The sequence below is a fragment of the Pteronotus mesoamericanus genome, unplaced genomic scaffold (genome assembly GCF_021234165.1).
Source record: "Pteronotus mesoamericanus isolate MK-2021 breed Mesoamerican mustached bat unplaced genomic scaffold, CSHL_Meso_final contig_78, whole genome shotgun sequence".
Classification (NCBI taxonomy): domain Eukaryota; kingdom Metazoa; phylum Chordata; class Mammalia; order Chiroptera; family Mormoopidae; genus Pteronotus; species Pteronotus mesoamericanus.
The window spans coordinates 23162611-23183765 of record NW_026555258.1 but is presented as its reverse complement, the minus strand read 5'-3'; the positions used below and the strand labels follow the sequence as shown (position 1 = coordinate 23183765).

Genomic DNA, 21155 nt, shown 5'->3' with positions numbered 1-21155 from the left:
TCACTAAATCAAAGAAAATGGTGAGGTCATTGGCAAATGGAGACTTTTTTAGGGGCTAACTTTTTTTCATCACTATTAATTTGGGGGGAAGAACCCAAGAGAAAATACAACAATTGAGGCTCTGTTTTGCTTCTAGCGCTTTAATTATCACTTGATTCTTCCAGTGTTCCCAGCCCTGCAAGTGAAGGAATCCTTTCCTTTTATCTGGCACGGCATATAAAGACCCGAATCAGCCATTCTAAAGTGTCGAAGTTCTTTCTAGTTGAAAAGTGTTCCTGGTGGGGGGCAGGGGGAGAGGGAGAGAGTTTAAAATTTTATTTCTCATTTTCTGTCTATTGACATTCTATTTATTTTCTCTTTTGTTTTACTGTTTGTAATGAAACTTTCTAGAATTTCTGTGTTGATTGTCTATTTAAAAAAATAATAATTTCCTCTTCCCAGTTATAAGTGTGATATCTACTCATGGTATCTAACTACCGCCATGGGAGAAAATAGAAATATAAAAAGAAAATGGAACTTTTATTTTCACATGCTACATCTTCTCTTTAAAGTAGATCATTTACTTTTGCCTTTTAAAATTTTATAATTATTTTTACCCCCTCCTCTCAGTTCACGAGTATTAATATTTGAAATCCAGACCTTTTTTCTCCTTGTGTGTGTTTGTATGTGTGTGTTATATATATTTCATTCCATTTTTGGAGGCTATTAAACAGTTTTAAAAATAGTTTTCTTGTACCTTCAAGGTTTCAAAATAGAAGTATTTCCCTTGCTCTGAAATATTTTTCATAGACTTAAAATTGTTTGAGTTTGTTTACTCATCTTCAATAGAAGAAAAATATTTATATTCAGTATCTGCCAACACATGTGGGTATAGACTTTCCCTTTGACCCCACTTACTCTTTACTTGAGTGAAGATAGAAGTCTTCACTCTATCAAATACAGGTTGGATTTGTGTATAACTAGTTCAGTTTCTTATCTTCCAGGCATTTATCTTGTCCACCTACACACACGCACGCACGCACACGCTTCTCTGAACCTTCCATTCCCTTACCATGGCCTACAAACCCTTACCGTGTAATCCGGACCCCAGCTACCTTGTTAACCACATGTCTTATCTTTGCTTATTGCATAGACATAGTGGCCTCCTCCTATCTCTTTTGCCAGGCATGGTCCTACCTCAGCATCTTAGAATTTACCTCTTGCCTGGGACACTCTTTTCTTAGTTTCATAGATTTCTCTCTCCCTGTTTTTGATTCTCTTGCTCAAATTAGTCTCACCAGTGAGGCCTTGCTTACCCATTTTATATAAAATTGCAATGCTTTCTCAATGCCAGTGCTTTCTATCCCTCTTACCAGATGACTTTTTTCTTAAACTTTCTACGCTATGTTTTTGCTTTTTTCCCCTGATTTTGCGTTTTCGCATTACTATGTAAGCTCCACGGGGGTTGAGGGTGGGGACTTGGTTTTGTTCACTCTCTATCCCCAACAGCTAGATCAGGGGATGCTGTTAGGCACTCAACATATTGGCTGAATGAGATGGATGAAGGGTTTGCCTCTGTCTTCAGTCTACTTCTCAGAATCTCTGAACCAGTAATGGAGATAGAAACCTCTGTCCCTAGTGCCCACCGCTATCAAAGATTTTCTGTCTTTGTTCTTACCTTTGGTGGGAACTACTCTTTTGACCTTCATTTATTCAGTGTACGAATACTTCATCAGGTGCATGGCTGTCAGTGCTTGGTGCTGGGTTGACTGTGATGGGGACAGCAGAGAAGATCTTTGCCTGCCTCGGCTTCGTTGCTGATTTCGGTGACACTTCCTTGCTCCCTGCAGGCCCCCCAGTTTAAGCCACTGCTGGGGCTCTTTGTGACCAGCGCCTCTTGCGGGTATCTGTCCTTGCCAGATCTCTCTCAGCTTCAAAGTAAGAACAAATACAGTTGAAGGAAGTTTATCGGATGCACTGAAAGATTTGTGAGTGCCTGATGTAGAAGGGGACAGTGGAGTGATTGGAGCTCCCTTTACGCTGACAAAAAAGTTATAGTTCCTGTATTAGTCCCATGGTGATGCACAGGAAGGGTCCAGAAAATTGAGGGTTTGTTACATACTTTTGTGCACAAATTATTGCAAAAGCAATTGTTTTTGTTTCCAGGTGGCACAGGTGTACTATGGTGGCTGTATGCAAAGCAAAGAAAGTCTCCCAAAGAAACAGTTATTCCTGAACAGCTTCAGATAGCTGAAGACAATCTTCGGGCCCTCCTCATCTATGCCATTGCAGCTACAGTGTTCACAGTGAGTATAGGTTCAGCTTTATGCTTCTATGTACAGGAGATCATTAATGGAGTAGACACTCACCTCTAGCTATTACTTGCCTAACCTTGACCTCCATTAGATAAAATCTGTCCCACAGAAGGCTTCCTTCATCGATAAGTGCTATTGATGCAGTGTTTTGTTCTGCACAGCCTGCTTTTTTGAGAGGATTTTCACCTAGAATATTTACATTCGTATTTACTAGAAGAACATTTTTCTTATTGTCACAAGATAATGTAATCACTTTTTATCAAGCAGTTTCCTTTACTATAAAAAAGTATGTTAAGAAATAAGTCACCTCATGTCTTATCATTTACTTGTTTACTAATGATTTCCCAATTTTTCTTTTAAATTTTTAACAACATTATTTCAAAAGTATAGGTGAGCTTCACTGCCTAGCCCCTATACAGCAAACTTACTAATTAACATGTGTTTAAATAATCTATACTCATAACTCGGGCCCATCTCCTCGACCTCTCTGAACAAAAGAAAAAAGACATTTCCCTCCACTTCTAGGTATAAACTCACGTTTCCTATTGAGCATTGAAACAACAATAACAACAAAATAAAGCCATCATAAAACCATTGGTGCCAAAAGATATTTGTTACAGTACAAATATATTGATACATTAATCATCTCTTAAGTGCAATTACCTATACCAGGTGCCAGGAAGGAGGGCAGGGGGCTGGTGAACAAAGGGTGAATCTGGCGTGGGCCCTGCTCTTAGGGAGCTCTTGGCTCAATCTGGGAGATGAAGTACAGATATGTCAGTGCTTTTGTGGTCATGACATGTGGTCCTCTCCCCTGTTTTTCGAAGTGACAGGCATGGAGCTATTCCAGTAAAGTGTCACATCCTGTCTGACAAACCACACGTTTTGATTCATAATGAGTGGACAAAAGAAAAGTAGAATTCTAGGATTTAATAATAAATTGAGAAATCCTTTTATTTAGCTTTAAAAGATATTTCCAATATGTAATTGAAAATGATAAGTGCTGCCAGAGAGATACAGACTGATAAAGTATTATTGGGACTCAGAATGAAACTCTCAGCTCTTTGGAGTGAAGGTGTTATGGTAAAAATTTCCATCATTGTTTAGTTTCTGCCTTCACTGCTTCAAGGAGTAACAGAAACCTTTCCCTCCACTCTCTCCACACAGGTGATCCTGTTCCTGATCATGTTGTTCATGCGCAAGCGTGTTGCTCTCACTATCGCCTTGTTCCACGTGGCTGGCAAAGTCTTCATTCACTTGCCATTGCTAGTCTTCCAACCCTTTTGGACATTCTTTGCTCTTGTCCTGTTCTGGGTGTACTGGATCATGACACTTCTTTTTCTTGGCACTGCTGGTAAGAAGACATGTTGCTTCTTTCTGTTAGGGATGAGCCTTATTCATATTAAAATATTTAAAATATCAAAGATATAATTCTTCAGACATTTGACTATGGTCTAATAGCCATCAGTACTAGCAGTGGTTATTGGTCTGCAGTAACCCATTTTCTAACTATGATTTGTAGATCATCCTAGCAAAGTGGGTGTAAACCAGGTAAGGCCTGGCATTTCATCCTGGTTTTGAGATTGTCACAGATTTGAAGTAAACTCCTGTACTCACGCAGACATTCGGATCCATTTTAAGTTGAACTAAGGAATGCAATGTCACTTCAAGTTGCCTCAAACCCCAGTTGTAGCAAAGACCAACTTGTTTCCTTGGGATTTTCTAGTTTGGAAATGACCCGAACCTAGTGATGTTTCAGTTCAAGGACTCTCGGATTTGCTTGTAGCCATACTTACTATTAAAGGTTACATCTAAATAGAATTAACTGTGAGGAGTAACATAAGGTTAGTAAACTTGTGTGTAATTTCTCTGGCCATTCAGCACACATTTGCCAATTGAATAGAATGTGAATTTCTATACTTTGTTAATAATCAGGACTGTAATTATTAGACAAGTAATAGCTCTGAAAAAAATTTAAAGTATTTGAAAATACATGCCTAAAGTAAATAACTGATAATGTGGTAAGAACTGTATTTAACAGAACAAATTTTAAAAGCTATGTATCATGGCTTTGGGGGAAAAAAATGCTGAATTATATGATATTTGGCTTCACAACTTTTGAAGGGGTACCTAATTTTCTCCTTTAATGAAATAGCACTGTGATGTGTAAGTTTGTGGTTTGGGGGTAGGGACCTATTGTTGGAAATTAAATTATTCCCTTAAATTTAACAGCCATGTTTTTGGTTTATACTTTATGTGATTCTTCTTTTCCTCCTTGATTTTTCCTAGGCAGCGCTGTTAAGAATGAGCAAGGCTTTGTGGAGTTCAAGCTCTCCGGGCCTCTGCAGTACATGTGGTGGTACCATGTGGTGGGCCTGATCTGGATTAGTGAGTTCATTCTAGCGTGTCAGCAGATGACGGTGGCAGGAGCAGTGGTGACGTACTATTTTACTAGGTGAGAATTCATACTTGTCAGAAAACTTAAGATCACCTAAGTGATTGTGCCTGAGGGAATGGGACTGAGCCTTGCGAGTGTCATTTCTTTAAAAAGTAATTGGAAGCGAATAAAAAGATGTTATAGTTGCTAATTCTGGGAGGTAGGAAAATGAGAAGTTGTTATTTTATTCTTTATGCTTTTCTAAAACTTTCTCAAAAATTCATCAGAACGGCAAGCCATCATATAACAAATTATATTTAGCAGAAGAATAAATCTTGAAGTAGTGTCTTATGTACTTTTGCTTTATATAAACGTCCATCAAAGGAAAACAAGCCATTTTAATTTGCTTGGATCAGAACATCTGTGTGCCTGCCTTTCCTAACTTCAGAGCTGAATATAAGCTGTAGGCCTTTTCATTTTTCTATTGTAATGAGGGGCCAGGTTCAGATTGAACATTTTTTTAAGTTCCATTTCCTCCTTTTTAAAAAATTTTTTATTGTATTTTTTTCCATTACCATTTATCCCCCTTAAGTATTTACTAATAAGAACTTTCAAAGCATACTTTTATTTAACTTAAAATATTAGAGTGTTAAGAACCCCATGAAACTACTGTAGAGAAATAAAACATTAATTTTTTATGGTACATCTGTAGCATTTACATTAGTTGTACTATATTGCTTTGCCATTTTGTCATAAAGCAAGAGTAAGAAAAATGAACCAGTTTTTTATCCCATGGGACTCTAAATCATTCCTGTGTTTCCATCCTGGTCTAGCCTCTGTTTTAATTGTCTTTTGGTCATCTTTAAAATAGGGATAAAAGGAATTTGCCATTTACACCTATTTTGGCATCAGTGAATCGCCTTATTCGTTATCACCTTGGTACGGTGGCCAAAGGATCTTTTATCATCACCTTAGTCAAAATTCCACGAATGATCCTTATGTATATTCACAGTCAGCTGAAAGGAAAGGTAAGGGGAAAATATTTTTCTGGACTTTCTATGGGCACATCCCACTTCTGCACACAGTAAATGATACCATGTCCGAAGCTGTGAATGTGTCTTCGAAGTCCTGGCAAAGCGGAACCCAGTCCTCCCTCCCTTCTGCCCCACTCTTGCACTACGCATGTTCCAGCAAAATCCATCTCTCCACTGGTTTCCAAAAGTGTTCTGTGCTTCTTCTGCTGTGTCCAATCACATACCTTTCTCCTTAGAACCTCATCCCTATCCTTGGCTGTGGAAATAACCTGCATCTCAACATAGCATAGCTCAGATGCCACCCCTTCCAAGAAATCTTCCCTGATTCCTTCCATCTCCCAAATGATGTCTCTCTGTTCTCCACTATCAGAGCACTAGTATCTATGTCATACTCTGATTCTAACCATTTTTTGTGGTTAGTAGCGTTTCTTTTCCTCCTCCTAGATCGTAAATTCCTTGCTGGTCTTCTATACCTCACTATATCTTACATGCAATAGGTACTAAATAAATATTAAACTAATTAGAAATAGTTCAGCCATTACATTTTAAGGGAAAAGAGATGGATGTGGAGGCTTTAAAGCATAGGTTGTGATTTTTTAATTTTTTATTTTTCTAACATTTGGAATATCCTTTATGATGCTTTAGTTCTTTGGTTTTTAAAAATTATTTCAACTGTACCTCCTTTTCAGGAAAATGCCTGTGCTCGATGTGTGCTGAAATCCTGCATTTGTTGCCTTTGGTGTCTTGAAAAGTGCCTAAATTATTTAAATCAGGTAAAATATTTTAAAAATAAACCTAATATTCATTTTCAAAGATATGTTTGTCATTTCTTCTTCCAAGATAAAATGATTGCACTTAATTGAAAGTTGTTATATTTTTCTCATGGTGTTGTATATTGTGCCTTGACCAGATATCGCTATTTCAATCATATTCTTATTTTTATTTTTTAAATTTTTTTATTTTCAATATTCTTATTTTTAAAAGTAACATACATTCTTACCAAGGCTCATTATTAATTCACTGTGATACATTAATTAATATCAGTAGGGTTCATCTCTCAGGAAAGACATTTGTCTCTTATGCCTTAATTCCCATCTTTTACTCTTTCATTTCTCCTTAAGAATTTGTTTACTCTAGCAATAGTCTTTTAATTATTTTTAAAAAATAAATTAAAGTCTTAGTGAGCCAGAACAAATAGGTCTTTAGGCCACGCAATGTCAGTTGTCCATGGGCCACTAGTTTCTTGCCTCTGCTTTAAAGAATTTAGAGGTTAATAGCAAAGAAGAGTGTTGATATGGCAGTAGAGGAAGTTAGAGTCATTTTGCAGCACAACATGAAATTCCTAATCCCAAATCACGCTCCAGTGCCACACCAGATGGGAAATACAGCTGACTTCAAGAAGGAGCTTTAGATTTTTAAAACGAGCCATTTTATTGTAGTATTTGCAGGTGTTAGAGTCTTGCAAATAAACAGAGTGAACTGTAAGCTGCTCTGTGTTTCTGTAGGAGCCTGTCTAATGTGACATGGAGGCAATTACATACATCTCATCTAACAGGTAGAACTCACTTTAGGTAGAGAGATTGTTACAACTAGAATCTGTTTCTCTTGGACATTGGATTACTTAGGCCTTGGTTTGCTTTGGCACTGTTTGAAGATAGTACATTTAACACTGGTGGGTATCTGCTCTCTGGCTGATAAGCTGTTAAGATTATAAAGCTTTTCTCTATATAGTATGAGCGGGAGTTGTAGAGAATAATTTTTGAGCACCACCAACTGATACTACACTAAACACTGATACACACACACACACACACACACACACACACACACATCTATTCAGAAGGTATCCAGCCATGTAATATGAAAAATGGAGACATTTATTGAAGAACATACAAGACACAAGAAATATTGTACATAGGACAATGACACCTCAGTCCCCTTCAAAGCAGGCACCTTGGATCCTCACACAGTTCTCCCAATTGCCATCAGCTATCCCATCATGCTTTCCTGAATCTCACCAACAGTCTGAAATCTCTTTCTTTTCAAAGGTGATTTTAGTTTTGGGAAAATCCATAAGTCACAGGTCACCAAAACTGGACTGTGCAGGGATTGAGTCACCTAGGTGATTTGATGTTTTGCCAAAACACTCTGCACGCGAGATGTAACACATGAGCGGGTGGGCACATTGTCATGATGAAGCCGCCAATCACCAGTTGCCCATAGCTGCAGCCTTCTGAATCATCCAACTGGTTTCCACAGAGGAATATTCAAGCTTAATGCAAAGTTTGATGCAGATCCAAGGCTCTACTCACACAGTCATTTTGAATGCGGTGGCCACACAGTACACATTGTCACTGAATAACATCTACGTCCCCACTGACTAGTACAGTGAAGTCATCTTGGTTCATGCATAAACATTCCAGTCCGCTCTCCTTGGCTGCCAGGTTACATCCATGCCACGCAGACTGTTCTCATTAGATTAACAATGACTGAACTTTTCCCAGACAGACTCTACACACACACACACACACACTTCATTTTCGATCCACAACTCTGTGGGGGAGGCTCATTTCCTCTGTTTCATAGATGAAAAAATCAAGACCAGCATCTCATGACAGATCACATAACCTGGAGGTGGAGGAAGTTTTAAATCTAAGTTTGCCCAGACCTTGCCCTGATACCACACTGCTTCTTGTATAAATATATACACATTTTGTGCAACATAAAGAACACTAAACTAAATTATACTTTATTATAGAGAATATGTAAACATCTCAAATTTTCATGTATTATGCTGTAAACTAAAACAAGTGATGGTTTTAAAGACAATCTATTTAAATTAAGATTTGCAACATCAGTTTAACTCTGGTGAACCCCTAAAAAGTCAAAAAATTCAACCAAACTGAATGAAATCTGTGGTATAAGTTTGACTTTGTGCTCCCTCCATCCTTCACTCAAAGTAAAAAAGGGATCATCTTAATCACCCTTTCCCTTATTTAATTTGGAATGATCCGCGCATATCCTGTATCTCTTTTCCTACCATTACTATCTAGCTTGCCCCTATTAAGTGAGTTACTATGTAAGATTTTAAACTTAAAGAAAATTTCTAGGTCCTTAAGTGAGGAAAGGAAAGAAGGTATGAAATGGGGGAAGCTGCGCCCTGGGACAGGTGGCCAAGCAGGCCTGAGCTACCAGCCGGGTGACCTCTGTCCTGACACATTTCTTCCATGTGGCCACTACTTTTTCACTATATCCTATCACACAAAAATAATACCAGAGACCCCTTGGGCTAATACGTGTCCTTTTAAAGAGATTCCTGAATGGCGTTCAACTTTTATCTTGCTCTGGGAGTTAATTAGTTTCCAGCCTATGTCCTGCCTGAGCAGATGTTGGACATGAGCAAAATGTTAATCATTGTTGCCTCTCTGTGTGTGGTTTAGCTCAAGATCAGGAAGGCTGTCTGAGAGTAAGGTGGTTGGGCTCTAAAAATCTCAGCTAAGTAGTCTGAAGAAAGCTCAGAGAGCAGTTCCTAGGGAAGGCTACAACAGACTCAGAATTTCTTGAGAATCTTAGCATAAATCCTTTTAGACTAGAAGGTGTAGAAGCAGAGAGAAATTCTATAGACTTGCTGTGATCTGTAGCACATTTTTCTTTCTGAAGAGGTCATTGTGACCTTTGTGTATCACATGCAGCTCATCTAAGTGCCTTGGGAGTGGGAGAAAACTTGTAAAATACCCACTTAGTGTTTTCAGTTAGGTTGAATACAAAGGAGCAGCACAGATCGCTAGGAATATTGCCAAGAAGGCTAAATTTCTATGAGTCTGTCCTACCTTGTAACTGAGGAATGAAGGAAAAAAAAGCCATTCCTGCCTCCTTTCATGTCTACAGGTAAATGGGCTTCTGCTCTAAAAGCCAGGGGGATGGGTGGGCAGGGTCGGGAAGGAAGAAGGCAGCAGCAGAGGAGGAATAATAATAGTTCTCAAATAAACCGATGCTTCTGAAAATTAATGCGGGCAACAAAAAAGCTTCTATAGTTTACATTGGAAGTGTTGAGCCTGCCCCTGGAGTCAGCTGGTCTAATGATAACATGAAGGATTGGAGGTATGTGGTTCCTCTCTTCTGCGTCCTCTTTCAAGGAAAGTCAAGTTCAAACTGCGAAGGGTAGAACTGCATAATTAAAAGATAGTTGTCTCCTTATCAAGGGGATGGGATTTAAGACGGTACAGAGTTAATTTAAATGGGTTGTTCATTATCCCTGATTTTAGACATCATAATGCTTTTTATACTTCAGGAAGCATCTCATTATATACACCCACACACATATATTTATATATTTGTTTATAAATATAAATATATATTTTTATATATAATGTGGTAGGGTGTTTTCCTCTGAAAACCAGTTATTAAATACAGTTGGCCATCTGTATCCATACGTTCCATATCCACAGGTTCCGCATCTGCGTATTTAACCAACTATGGATGGAAAAATAGGGGATGTTATGTTGCTGATATGTATTGTGCAGTTAGGCCTGTGATGGTTGTCTCTGTACTTAACATGTACTGACGTTCTTGTCATTATTTCCTAAATAATGCAGTAAAACAGCTATTTATATATCTGTATTAAGTATTATTATTATTAATCTAGAGGTGATTTAGGTATACAGGAGGATATGCATACGTTATATCCAAATACTATGCCATTGTATGTAAGAGACGTGTCGTCAGATTTTGGTGTCATGGGACATCAGGAATCAAACTCCTGCAGATACCAAAGGATGACTGAAACTGGTTCATTAGTCTCTTGATGATGTCTTAGAACAGGGGAAGTATTTTTGACTTTGTGGGCCATATAGCCTCTCACAGTTCTGCCACTGTGGCATGGAAACAGCCATGTACGATATGTAAACAAATGAGCATGGCTGTGTTTCAATAAAACTTTATTTGCAAAGGAGGCAACAGGCAGGGTTAGGCCCACAGACAGTAGTTAGAGGACCCCTGTTTTAGAATAAATTGCTAAGTGGGTTGGTTGGTTTGTTTTTCTAGTGAGTATATAAGGAACTGGTGAGAACTCAGAACTAGTTTTGATTTGTGAGAAGAGTTCAGACGATGTCAGTTCTCCATGGTTTTTCAGCAGAGTTACTATTACACAAGATCAAAAGTATGGTTTATTTTGATGTCATTGAGGCATTTTGCAGAACGTTTCAAAAGAAGCTTTGCGAAAATGAGGAGATGTGGGCCGCTGCAGTTAAGCAGTTAACTCTGGTGCCCGTTCTCTTTCAACTGATAAGAAACACTGAGATGACAGTAGAAGAGACCAAGCAGCAAATGAATGCTAAGAAAAACTTAACAGTATCATTTCTTTAAAATACTGTATATATTATCTTTTGAGATAAAAGACTGGCAAACCTAATATAGTAATATATTCTGATAATAAATTACCCCAACTTGTATGATGGAATTTCATATATTAAAATCATAACTATGTTTCTCAAAGAGCACCATAATTTTCTACTGCTTTATTGCTGAAAAAAAGTTTATGAACCTTAAGTAGTAATCTGCTCAGTACAGTACTCGCTCCTTGGTCCTGAAATGCTCTGCATTTTTAATCAGTGAATTTAATCATATGAGGGCAAATTAAATTTTTGATAAGTCAAACCTCATCTCCATACCAGGTTCCTAATAACTAATAAGCATTCAGTTGGAACATTTAAATTAAAGACCGTCTCTTCCTAGCTCCGTGTAAAGCTTTGTGGACAACACAGTGTAGAGTAAGCCCTTCGTGTCCCGCAGTTTTTGGCAAGTGGACATTTTGACCCACCAATAATTAAGTCAGCACTAAACCAAAAATTCCTCAGGACCAAAAGCTGTAGTCACAAAATCTATATACTTTCCTAAGACTCAGACACATTCGATTTTATAGTACTTATTCACATTTCCCAGAAAACGCTAATTCTAATCTAAAACGTAATATAAAAAAGAGGGGGAAAATCAATCTGTGATTAGTGGGTCAAAGATAACATGGGGCAGCAGAAGCAGGTGTAATTGAATAAAAGTGGGTCATCTGGGACTCAGTACTACATGGGACAGAAAGCCAGCCTCAAACTGACCTAAAAATAAAAAAAGAGAAGGGTGGGGGGGAGAAGAGGAAGGAGATTCTTAGCAATATATCAGCTTCTGTAACTGAAAAGTCCAGAACTCTGGCTAGTTCCTAATGATACAAAGTATTGTCACCAAATGCAAGTACCTGGTTTCTCTCTGGTGTTAGCCTCACCCTCGGTTTCACACTGTGACCTCCAGCCCCTCTAGGACCTTCCCATTATGTCGGCAAAACACCCGTGGCAACGCATACCCTCATAGCTTGTTATCCAGGAAAAGGAGAGAGCTGCCCTGGCAGGAGCACCTATGGATGAGAAAGAAAACTTCTTTTCCCAAAAGCGCCAGAGAATATCATTTACTCTCATAGGCTCTGATTAGCTTATATGCCATTTTCTGAACCTGTCCTTGGCCACCCCCACAGCTGAAGGTGGTATCAACTCCACCCAGACTCGTAAGAATCGGGGAGGGGCTGTTTTCTCAAATGAGAATTCAAGTCCTGCTCCCAGAATGGAGGGGTGTAAAATACTGGGCAACAAACAGCTATCTACTAGCTGTGGGAAGTGACATCATAGAAGAGAGCACCAAAGAGGAGATGGTGGGTGTTCCAGATAAAAGAGCACAGCAATCTAATGCCTTTACATATTTCCATAGCTTTTAGAGCATCGCTGAAATGGTGATAATGCATCCCTGATATTCACAGGGATGCACCTAAAACAACTAGGAAAGGTTCAATTATGTTTGATGTTCTAAGACAGGGAAGAAGTTAATGGACATTGGAAAGGTTAGTATGTATTTTAATAAATATCAGTGTTTTTAAAGGATTGAAACTAAGCCAACTGAAAAGTTTTTTTGACCACATCAGATAATTTTTTAAATAGCTCATATTTTCTTGTGCTTGATCTTAATCTGTACCTCACCAAAACCATGGGCTTAACTGTGAAATATTTTTACAGCCTATGCTTAATTATGCTTGGTTTCTAACTTAACAAAGTACGGTTGTGTTTATTGATGAAAACATCATTTTTGCTTTTGTCCAGAACGCATACACAGCCACAGCTATCAACAGCACCAACTTCTGCACCTCAGCGAAGGATGCCTTTGTCATTCTCGTGGAGAATGCTTTGCGAGTGGCTGCCATCAACACAGTGGGGGATTTCATGTTATTCCTAGGCAAGGTAAGACCAAGTATATTATCTGAGAAATACAGTAAGTGGTTGCATATATATATTTGTTATTTAATTTCAAAAACATCTAGCCCACCAGAAAACTAATAATGTAATGTAATATATAGCAAGCACTTACAAAGCTCTTAATATGTGTGAAGCACTTTTCCAAGTACTTTACAGGTATTATCCTCATTTAATCCTCACAACAAATTTGTAAAGGAAGATCTACTGTTATCTTCATTTTACAGATGGGGAAGCTGGGGCACAGGGTGGTTAAGTGTAACTTGCCTATATTTCTGCTTACATATTTTGAACTGTAAAGAATTAAGTAACAGCCTGGGTAGTGGTTAGGGGTCCTGCATCTACACATTGACTACCTGGATTTAAATCCTGCCTCTTTCACTGACTAGCTGTGTGGCCCGAGTCAGGGTACGTAACCTCTCTGTGCCTCAGTTTACTTATTTATAAATTTGGGGTAATAATAATGCCAAACCCTTAGGGTTGTGAGGATTAAACTGGTTAATACATGTAGTATACCTAAGACATTATTTATTACATTATAAGTTCTTGATGAATGTTAGCTGTCATCGCTATTGTATATAAACCATTTTAAAATAGAGCTATTGGGGAGTGAGACTTAAACGTCCTTAAAAGTGTCTGAGAAGCGGTAATTTATTCTATACTGCTATTAAAATCTGCAAAATAATAAATAACATTATAATTGGATTTTATTTTATCTGTATTTCAAAGCATAAAATACTAAAAAAATTTCAGTTAAGAAAAAGACACCACTGCTATAATCTAATAACTTATCAATGTTATATATTCCCTCCCAGTATTTTCTTGTAGGCTTATATTTCTACGGTATAACAATCATAGCATACATACCTGTTTGTTCTGCCCTTTTCCCTTCATATTATATCATACACATTTTTAATACTGCTTTGATAATCTTCATAATTACTCATTGTCGTGATCGTCAATATTTCATCAAATGCTGGGGGTTTTTAAATATATTTTATTGATTATGCTATTACAATTGTCACAATTTTTCCCCCTTTGCCCTCCTCCACCCAGTACCCCCCATTCCCTTCAGCAATCCCCCCTTTAGTTCATGTCCATGGAACGTGCATGTAAGTTCTTTGGCTTCTCTATTTCCTATACTTTTCTTAACATCCCTCTGCTCTTTTGTACCTACCAATTTGTACTTAGTATTCCCTGCACCTTTTTCCCCTGTATCCCCCTTTCCTTTCCCAACTGATACCCCTCCACATGATTTCCATTTCTGTGATTCTGTTCGTTCTGGTGGTTTACTTAGTTGGTTTTTTAGATTCAATTGTTGATAGATATGTATTTGTTGCCATTTAATTGTTCATAGCTTTGATTTCCTTCTTTTTCTTAAATAAGTCCCTTTAATATTTCATATAACAATGGCATGTGATGATGAATTCCTTTAGCTTTACCTTGTTTGGGAATCACTTTATCTGCCCTTCCATTCTAAATGATAGCTTTGCTGGATAGAGTAATCTAGGTTTTAGGTCCTCATTTTTCGTCACTTTGAATACTTCTTGCCGGTCCTTTCTAGCCTGCAAAGTTTCTTTTGAGAAATCAGCTGACGGTCTTATGGGAGCTCTTGGAGGTAACTGTGCTTTTCTCTTGCTGCTTTTAAGATTCTCTCTTTAAGAGTTCGCATTTTAATTACGATGTGCCTTGGTGTGGTCCTCTTTGGGTCCATCTTGTTTGGAACTCTCTGTGCTTCCTGGACTTGTGTGTTTATTTCCTTCACCAAACTAGTGAAGTTTTCTTTCATTATTTTTTCTAATAAGTTTTCAATTTCTTGCTCTTTCCCTTCCCCTTCTAGCACCCCTATGATTCAGATGTTGGTAATTTTGAAGATGTCCCAGATGCTCCTTAGCCTATCCTTGTTGTTTTTTTATTCTTTTTTCTTCTTGTCATCCTGATTCAATGTTTTTTCCTTCTTTATGTTCCAGATCATTGATTTGATCCTCACCTTCATCCTCTCCACTGTTGGTTCTCTGTAAATTTTTCTTTATTTCACTTACTATAACCTTCATGTCTGACTGGATCTTTTTTATGCTGTTGAGGTCCTCACTAAGTTCCTTGAGAAACCTTATAACCAGTGTTTTAAACTCTGCATCTGATAGATTGCTTACCTCCATTTTGTTTAATTCTTTTTCTGGAATTTTGTTCTGTTCTTTCAACTGGGTCATATTACTTTGTTTCCTTATTTTGGCAGCCACCCTGTGTTTGTTTCTGTGTATTAGGTAGAGCTGTTTTGACTCCGTGTCTTAGTCGCATGGTCTGTTGTAGAGAAGTGCACCTGTATGTTGGATGGAACAGAACCTTAGGTAATTGCCAGGGCAGAGCAACCCGAGTTGCTGCCGTGTGGCTCTGTGTAGGGGAGAGCTCACAGAGGGGACAATGCCACTGCCTGGCCTCTGGGGTTTTGTCCGGAAGGAAGCTGTCTCCCAGCGCTTGCCCTGATGCCAGCCACTTCAGTTTCTCACCGTATGCCACTGGTGCTCTTCCAGCTGTTGCCCTGGTGCTCGATCCCAGAGGGGGTGGGTCTGTGTAAGTCCTAAGTCCACTGTGGGCCCTTGTAGAGGAGACTCCTGAGAATCCCACAGTTTCTTCACTGCCCCAACCCCACTGCTTTTTACAGCCAGAAGTTATGGGGACTTACTTCCTGATGCTGGCACCCTGGGCTCAGTAGTCTGGTGTGGGCCTGGGGTCCCTCACTTCTGAGGTAGCCCTCTTAATTTTTATCCACTGCATGTGGGTATGAGATTGCCCGCTCTGTGTCTCTGCGTATCACCACGAATCACTGCCCATCTCCACGTCTCCTCCCCTCCTTCTATCTGGATGAATGTAGCTTCTTTAGTTCCTTGGTTGTCAGACTTCCCTACAGCTTGATTTTCTGATGATTCTGGATGATACTTATTTTGTATTCTAGTTGTAATTTTTGTTGTGGTTGTACAAGGAGGCACCTCCATCTTGACCAGAATCAAATGCTATTCTTGAATATTCTCTTACTGCCCAATACTTAGGTTACTCCAGCCATTGTGCTTTTAAAATGTTTTTGAAAGGAAAAAATATTTGGTATAAAAAGGCAATGATAGCACCGTGTGTTTTTAAGTTCTTAAGCAACTGTCTAAAAAAAATTCTGAAACTGTACAGATAGTTATTTGGAAAATTTATAATTAAACTTACATTATGACTGTTGGATTTGTTTTGTCATGTCTTTACAGTAAGAAGTATTTTTCATAGTAAGGATTGAATGAATTAATCCATGCTAAAGGCTGATGAGTACAGTGCCTGGCACTTATTAACTTAATGTTATTTATATATTCTATGCTAATTTATATGCTATATGACTAATTCTGGAAGGCTTCACATTTTTGTGTTTATTTTTTAAATATTTATAATTTATCCCTACTGCTAAGAAAGATCTGAAGCAACTTAAAAACATATATACACAGAGCAAAAAAACATAAAAGGGAAATTATAAGCCATATAGAGAAATAAATTATATGAAGGGAGAAAATTATACTAAATGGCGACATTTGATCACGATGGTGATTTTAGTAAACTCTGATTGAGACCCTTGCTGGGTGTCAGGTACTGAGGGAAGTGCTTTATGGGAAGGGTTATATTTGGCCTCCCCTGTAAGGTGATCTGTTATTATTATCTTCATTTATGCAGATGAAACCAAAGTGTAGACAGCTGAGCAGGTTGCCCAAATTTAGAGATTTAGACTATGTCAGCACTGGAGTTCAAACTCAGGTCCGTCTGCCTTGTATGTTTTTAATCACTATGTGCTATAATCACTTCAACTGACATTAACTTTATACTTAGACCTTTTTTTTTTTTAAGTCTTTTGATCCAGTAATCCTAATGATTGGTAACCACTGCTAAAAAATAATTTTAAATACAGAAAAATACAGCATCATTTATAACAGTAATCAATTGTAAACAGTCGTCTGCCTAACCATAGAGAAATGGTTGGAAATAATAGTCAACAGACTATTATTCACCTAGTAAATCATGTTTTTTATTAAGAGTTTATAATGTGATAATGCATATAATACAGTAAGTGAAAATGCTGAGTAAAACTGCTAGACTGTAACAATATTGTTTTTAAATGTGCATAAGAAAATGAAAATTAACCCCTCCCCCTATTTTATAATAATAAGATAAAGTTCTGTATATTAAGTATGTATTCATTTTATAATGGAAAATATATAGAGATGATAAAATACTATGTTTTAAAATTGGCTTTGAGTTTTTCAGCAGCCTAGTAACCTATCTGTCTAAATTTTTTCTTTAGGTTTATCATGATCTTTTTTTTTATTCATTCAACAAATATTTATAATAATGTCCTAGGGACTATTCTGGGTGTTGGTCATATACTAGTTAGTAAAGAGAATTTAAAATCCACTAGAAAAGGCAGTTTTATATTCCTCTTTTCATTTCATGGTATGAACATTTCCTGTTTTATTAAATATGTTGTAAATATGGTTATATAATTATTGTATCATTTTTTTAACCAAGCCCCTGGGGTTTCTTTCACAGTTAAATCGTTTTTCTTTTTTACTAAAATAAAGTATGCTCTAGTGAAACCTTTGTATACAAATCCTTGTCCACATCACTACTCATTTCCTGAGGCCAGAACCCTAGACGTGGAATTAATGAGTCAGAGTACATAATAAGGTTCTTGATCTGCATTCCCAAGTTGCTTTATATAAATTTGAATAATATAATTATAATATTGTAAAATAGTTACTTAAAACCATGGAAGATAAACATTTTTTAATCAAGAAATCCAAAAAAGGAGAAAAATAAGAAGAAGAATCTTCTGGGTTTCCAACATACTAAGATAAATTCTGCAGTTCTCCTTTTTTAAAAGTATAGTTCTGATCATAGAATAGAGGAAATCTTTTTGAAATGAGTTTCTTTCATTACAATTAAGTGGCTGCTAGTGTGCAGAAATAGTTACTGATCAGGTAGTTCAGCTAGGTAGATCATAATAAGAGACAGTGTCAGGAAGGAACTACTGACATGCACAATGACTTGGGTGAATCTTGAGGTTAATTTGGTGAGTGAAACATGCCAATCTCAGAAGATGAAATACTATATGATTCCATTTATATAACATTCATGAAATGACAACATTATGGACATGGAGAACAGATCTGTGGTCGCCCAATTAGAGATGGGGTTGGGAGGATGCAGAGGTAACTACGAAAGGTTAAAGGGAAGGATCCTTGTGACAATAGAAATGGTCTGTATCTTGGCTGTGTCATTGTTAATGCCCTGGCTGCGATACTGTTCTATAGTTTTACATGATGTTGTCCTTGAAGGAAACTGGGTAAAGCGTACATGGGATCATTCTTTGTTATTTCTTACAACTGCCTGCAAATTCACAGTTATTTCAAATATTATAATTTAACTTTAAAACCCTGAATTGAAAAAAAAAAATACAAAAGACAATGTCCTGGATTCCATTTCTGTGGGGCTTAATGGTTTCACAGAATGGTAAATTATATTTGGAAGGGACCTTAGCTCCTCTGGTTTAGTGGCTTGTGTGTTGTGATCACGGACTTAGAGTCCTCAAAGGTAAGACTTAAGTCTAATAGATACTGCAAATTTTCCCCAGTAAAGCTATATGAAAGAACTAAAATCTCAGGTTTCTTTACTTCTATGTGAAATTATTTTTACCTCTATTTTAAAATACTTTTTCTAATAATGATTATATACTCCAGTTGGCAGTTTACTTGGCTTTGAACTAACACAAATAAGAATATGAATTGTTACTTGTAAATGCTATTTTATTGATAAACTAAATCTTTCAAAACAGGAGTTCCACGGGGAAAGGGTCCCCTAAATGCAAGATTTATGGTGGCAAAAATAAAGGAAGATTGCCAGGCACTGTGGTAATGCTTTTAGAGCACTTACCAGTTAGGGGATGTGTTATGTCTCTTTTAAAGATGGAATAAATGGCTCAGAAGGGGTACATGAACTACTTAGAGTCACACAGCTAAGAAGTACTAACTCTGATTCAAAGCTACATCTTCCTGACATCAAAACTAGAATCTTCTCCTTCCTCCTTCTCACATCCTACCCTGTGTATGAATCTCTTCTAGTATATCACTAATAATGTATCCTATAGAACAAAAGTATCTGAACTTTAAAAATCAGGCATCTTATTACAGAAAAATTGTGCACATACTCCTAATATATTTACACTTATTTATTAATGATATATATAGCCTTTGCAAATGCATGCATTATAAAGTGTAGTATGAAAAGAAAATTTAAATACATGAGAACTGCGAGTAGCGGTCCCCGGTGATTGTCTTGAACACTACCCCAGGTAGGTGTGCTCTACGACAGAGATCACTGGTACAGACCAGTACTTCTTATAGGCTGTGGACTGTATTAGAAGCACCTGAGGCACTTTTAATGAATATTGCTGGGCTTAGATCCAACCAATCAGACTCTGTGGGGGCAGGGCCTGGGAATCTGCATTATTCACAAACCGCCCCCCCCAAGTGATTTCTAACCCTTCTAAGAGTTTCAGACTCATGTATTCTTGGCTTGAATAAATGTATGACACCCTTTCATTATATTTGGGAGTAATTATTACACTTATTTGACTTTTTTGCCTAAATATTACTAATTCTTCACGTTGTTTCCATTTATTTTTTATTTTTTTATCATTTTTTTACTGTTATTCTGTTACAGTTGTCCCAGTTTTCCCCCCCTTGCCCTCTTCTGCCCATTCCGTCTCCCACTCCCACAGTCAGTGTCCACACTGTTGTCCGTGTCCATGGGTCATTCATACATGTTCTTTGACTAGTCCCTTCCCCTTCTTTCCACCATTGTCCCCTTCCTTCCTCCTCTCTGGTCACTGTCTGCCTCTTCCAGGTTTCCATGCCGGTGGTTCTATTTTGTTCATTAGTTTATTTTGTTCATTAGATTCTACTTCTCAGTGAGACCATTTGTCTTTCACTGACTGGCTTATTTCACTTAGCATGATTTTGAAATTGTTTCTCATGTGACAATTACCTGTCTTCCACCTCAACAGCTTTTCTGTCAACATCTAGTTTTTCTCAGCTACACCTTCTACTTGTATTTAACTTTAACATTCCAAATGTGGTTCAGCTTTCAGTGGCATAGTGAAAGCATGAAGAACTCAGTCTTTCCATTGGGTGGATATTAAACATTTGAATAAGAGTATAAGAAATAACTCATTCTAAATTAGCAACCAATAGAGTAGAAAATGAATGTGGTAAGCTCTCTATGGAAATCACCTCAGAAAAGTCACTAACAGAGAAGAGTCATAAGAGTTGACCACAAAAATGGTGTGTTGAGCAGGGGGGAAATCTTCCAAATCCTGAACAGATCCAGATTTGCCCCCTAAAATCATCTGACAGAAGGATCAATTTAACCACTGCTTAACCAGTATATCATGTAATGCGTTGTAAGTCCTGGCTAAGTGAATGGTGAATGAGAGATGCTTTGGTGTTGATAAATAGTAAAGATAACAAAAGAATAATTCTCAGGCTAACCGTCCTCAGCATTGGACAAGGAAAGGCTGAAATAGTTCTAGAGGACTCTTTTCCTTTGTTATTTAGAGCTGGATGCTAGGCCAAGTAAAGGGCTGGACAGGAGTGTGCCCGGGATTCAGTATAACCTTTTGCTGCTTTGATGTCAGTATCCAAGTATTTGCTGAGTTTTTACCTGGAAAGAGCACCTAAGTTGGCATCATAAGACCATTATTTGAATGGTATCTGCTCTTCAGCATTGTGACCTTGGGCAGGTTGGCTGGCTAGCATGTTTCCCAGTCTATAAAGAGGATGATAATGTTTTCCATAAACCTATCATCGGGTTATTGAAAAGTTGAAATAAAGTGTCCCAAAAGAACCACAAAAAATGCGAAGTGCTTCCTATGAGGTGATGAAGCATCAGAGTAGGTAGTTCTTGACAATAATCAAATTGGTTATTTCTTTTATTCTTATGGAAGTTTTTGGCAATCCCTTTCCTCACAGATGGTCCAAGTCTAAACATCATGGCAAATTATATTAAATTTGCCCCATATTCTATTTGAAATAAAATATGAAATAAAGTAAAAGCCCTTAGAGATGTTTGTTGCAGCATTCTTTAT

The 21155-nt window shown here is 37.6% G+C and overlaps 1 protein-coding gene across 3 annotated transcripts in view; it reads left to right on the top strand.

Moving 5' to 3' along the window:
- The window catches only part of SLC44A1 (solute carrier family 44 member 1), a 168246-nt gene that overhangs the window by 102252 nt on the left and 44839 nt on the right, over positions 1-21155 (top strand). For all 3 annotated transcript variants that reach the window (XM_054584588.1, XM_054584587.1, XM_054584586.1), the window contains exons 8-13: positions 2146-2285; positions 3462-3648; positions 4584-4749; positions 5543-5699; positions 6395-6478; positions 12839-12976. In XM_054584588.1, the coding sequence (XP_054440563.1) occupies positions 2146-2285; positions 3462-3648; positions 4584-4749; positions 5543-5699; positions 6395-6478; positions 12839-12976 (872 nt within the window). The remainder of the gene's footprint in view (positions 1-2145; positions 2286-3461; positions 3649-4583; positions 4750-5542; positions 5700-6394; positions 6479-12838; positions 12977-21155) is intronic.